This window comes from Oncorhynchus kisutch, unplaced genomic scaffold (assembly GCF_002021735.2).
Source record: "Oncorhynchus kisutch isolate 150728-3 unplaced genomic scaffold, Okis_V2 scaffold1607, whole genome shotgun sequence".
In the NCBI taxonomy this organism is placed as follows: Eukaryota; Metazoa; Chordata; class Actinopteri; order Salmoniformes; family Salmonidae; genus Oncorhynchus; species Oncorhynchus kisutch.
Genome location: NW_022263552.1, coordinates 38688 through 42500, shown reverse-complemented (window position 1 = coordinate 42500; position 3813 = coordinate 38688). Strand labels below are relative to the sequence as shown.

At 43.7% G+C, this 3813-nt stretch overlaps 1 protein-coding gene across 1 annotated transcript in view; it reads left to right on the top strand.

Moving 5' to 3' along the window:
* The window catches only part of LOC116366890 (RNA-binding protein 24-like), a 9209-nt gene extending 7529 nt beyond the window's left edge, over positions 1 to 1680 (top strand). The window contains exon 3 of the mRNA XM_031818756.1: positions 234 to 1680. Within this exon, the coding sequence (XP_031674616.1) occupies positions 234 to 591 (358 nt within the window). The 3' untranslated portion in view covers positions 592 to 1680. The remainder of the gene's footprint in view (positions 1 to 233) is intronic.
* Positions 1681 to 3813: the final 2133 nt, after the last annotated feature.

Here is a 3813-nt window from a genome sequence, read left to right as displayed (position 1 = left end):
TTCCTGAGCTTCAGACAGAGCTGTTCTGCTTTCCTTTTGGCTTGAAACCTTCTCTTTTTTACCCAGGGTTCCATTGGGTGGTGTTGCTGTGTTAATGAAATGAGGACTGGGTTGACGTTGTTTTGTCTTTGTGACGCCTGCTTTCCTGTGTTCCTGGGCTGGGTTTCAGTGTGTGTCCCAGATTGCCGAGTGGCTCTGTCTGTCCTCTGACCTTTGACATCTGTGTTCTACAGGATCCCAGCCCACTATGTCTACCCCCAGGCCTTTATGCAGCCAAGCACCATGGTCATCCCTCACAGCATGCAGTCGCCCGCCGCCACGGCCTCCGCCGCCTCCTCCCCGTACCTCGACTACACCGGAGCGGCCTACGCCCAGTACTCGGCCGCAGCCGCCAGCGCTGCGGCCGCCGCTGCCTACGAGCATTACCCGTACGCAGCCTCCCCGGCCCCTGCGGGCTACATGGCTGCAGCAGGGTATGGGTATGCGGTCCAGCAGCCTCTAGCAGCCGCAGCCACCCCGGGAGCAGCCGCAGCAGCTGCAGCCTTCGCCCAGTACCAGCCTCAGCAACTTCAGGCAGACCGCATGCAGTAACTGACCACAACTACTACTATTACTGAGCCTGGATAACAGAAGAGGAGGAGGCTATAGAGAGGAGGGAGGAGGTCATACTCACCCCCAGGACACTACAAGGGGAGAGGTGGGGGGAGAGTGTGAGGAGGGGGGAGGGATGAAGAGTTGAGTGGTGGTCGTCAATCCTTGGCTTTACAACATGCAGCGCTGCTACCAAAAGAGCCTGAAGAGAATCATCTCATAACTGAATAGAATCGTCTCATAACTGAAGAGAATCGTCTCATAACTGAATAGAATCGTCTCATAACTGAAGAGAATCATCTCATAACTGAAGAGAATCGTCTCATAACTGAATAGAATCGTCTCATAACTGAATAGAATCGTCTCATAACTGAATAGAATCATCTCATAACTGAAGAGAGTCGTCTCATAACTGAATAGAGTCGTCTCATAACTGAATAGAATCGTCTCATAACTGAATAGAATCGTCTCATAACTGAATAGAATCATCTCATAACTGAAGAAAATCATCTCATAACTGAAGAGAGTCGTCTCATAACTGAAGAGAATCATCTCATAACTGAAGAGAATCATCTCATAACTGAATAGAATCATCCCATAACTGAATAGAATCGTCTCATAACTGAATAGAATAGTTACTTCATTATTCAAATATCATCAGTGTTGTCATCACTAAATTATTGTTTTTTGTTGTTGTCATTATATCAGAAATATTTAATATTTATTCATCAGGACAAATATCTAGAATTATTATTTAAGATATGACCTCATAACCAACCTTTAAGTTTAAGTTAATAATTTTAAGCATATTTAATGTGTAGTAAATTAAATGTGTGATTTTGTACAACTTTCACAAGTGCACTGAAGTCTAATCAGGTATTTTTCCCTCAAATTTCTTAAACAATGTAGATGGTCAAACCAAAAACACACTTTTGGTCACTTTTCACCTTTTAATACTTTTAAACCTACATTTTGAACTATGCAATTTGATATATATACAGTTGAAGTCAGAAGTTTACATATACTTAGGTTGGAGTCATTAAAACTTGTTTTTCAACCACTCCACAAATTTCTTGTTAACAAACTATAGTTTTGGCAAGTCGGTTAGGACAGTTACTTTGTGCAAGACACAAGTCATTTTTCCAACAATTATTTCACTTATAATTCCCTGTATCACAATTCCAGTGGGTCAGAAGTTTACATACACTAAGTTGACTGTGCCTGGAAAATTACAGAAAATTATGTCATGGCTTTAGAAGCTTCTGATAGGCTAATTGACATCATTTGAGTCAATTGGAGGTGTACCTGTGGATGTATTTCAAGGCCTACCTTAAAACTCAGTGCCTGTTTGCTTGACATCATGGGAAAATCAAAAGAAATCAGCCAAGCCCTCAGAAAACAAATGTAGACCTCCACAAGTCTGGTTCATCATTGGGAGCAATTTCCAAACGCCTGAAGGTACCACATCCGTCTGTACAAACAATAGTGCACAAGTATAAACACCATGGGACCACGCAGCCGTCATACCGCTCAGGAAGGAGACGTGTTCTGTCTCCTAGAGATGAATGTACTTTGGTGCGAAAAGTGAAAATCAATCCCAGAAGAACAGCAAAGGACCTTGTGAAGATGCTGGAGGAAACAGGTACAAAAGTATCTATATCCACACTAAAACGAGTCCCATATCGACATAACCTGAAAGGCCACTCAGCAAGGAAGAAGCCACTGCTCCAAAACTGCCATAAAAAAGACAGACTACGGTTTGCAACTGCACATTGGGACAAGATTGTACTTTTTGGAGAAATGTCCTCTGGTCTGATGAAAAAAAAATAGAACTGTTTGGCCATAATGACCATCGTTATGTTTGGAGGAAAAAAGGGGAGGATTGCAAGCCGAAGAACACCATCCCAACCGTGAAGCACGGGGGTGACAGCATCATGTTGTGGGGGTGCTTTGCTGCAGGAGGGACTGGTGCACTTCACAAAATAAATGGCATCATGAGGAAGGAAAACTGTAGCTGTAGCTATAATTGAAGCAACATCTCAAGACATCAGTTAAAGCTTGTTCGCAAATGGGTCTTCCAAATGGACAATGACCCCAAGCATACTTCCAAAGTTGTGGCAAAATTACTTAATGACAACAAAGTCAAGGTATTGGAGTGGCCATCACAAAGCCTTGACCTCAATCCCATAGAAAATTTGTTGGCAGAACTGAAAAAGCGTGTGCGAGCAAGGAGGCTTACAAACCTGACTCCGTTAACTAGCTCTGTCAAGAGGAATGGGGCAAAATTCACCCAATTTATTGTGGGAAACTTGTGGAAGGCTACATGAAATGTTTGACCCAAGTTAAACAATTTAAAGGCAATGCTACCAAATACTAATTGAGTGTATGTAAACTTCTGACCCACTGGGAATGTGATGAAAGAAATAAAAGCTGAAATAAATCATTCTCTCTGCTATTTTTCTGACATTTCACATTCTTAAAATAAAGTGGTGATCCTAACTGACCTAAGACAGGGAATTTTTACTTGGATTAAATGAATTGTGATAAACTGAGTTTAAATGTATTTGGCTAAGGTGTATGTAAACTTCAGACTTCAACTGTATATAATAATGTTACTATAATGATGTTTGTACCTATGCAAAACAGTGGTGTAGAGGAGTGTTAGCTGTCTGTCCTGTGTTCCTATGGGGGTCAGATCAGATCCAGAGAGGGCAGGACAGAAGAGAACAGCTTCCTATGGGGGTCAGATCAGATCCAGTGAGGGCAGGACAGAAGAGAACAGCTTCCTATGGGGGTCAGATCAGATCCAGAGAGGGCAGGACAAAAGAGAACAGCTTCCTTTGGGGGTCAGATCAGATCCAGAGAGGGCAGGACAGAAGAGAACAGCTTCCTATGGGGGTCAGATCAGATCCAGTGAGGGCAGGACAGAAGAGAACAGCTTCCTATGGGGGTCAGATCAGATCCAGAGAGGGCAGGACAGAAGAGAACAGCTTCCTATGGGGGTCAGATCAGATCCAGAGAGGGCAGGACAGAAGAGAACAGCTTCCTATGGGGGTTAGATCAGATCCAGTGAGGGCAGGACAGAAGAGAACAGCTTCCTATGGGGGTCAGATCAGATCCAGAGAGGGCAGGACAGAAGAGAACAGCTTCCTATGGGGGTCAGATCAGATCCAGAGAGGGCAGGACAGAAGAGAACAGCTTCCTATGGGGGTCAGATCAGAT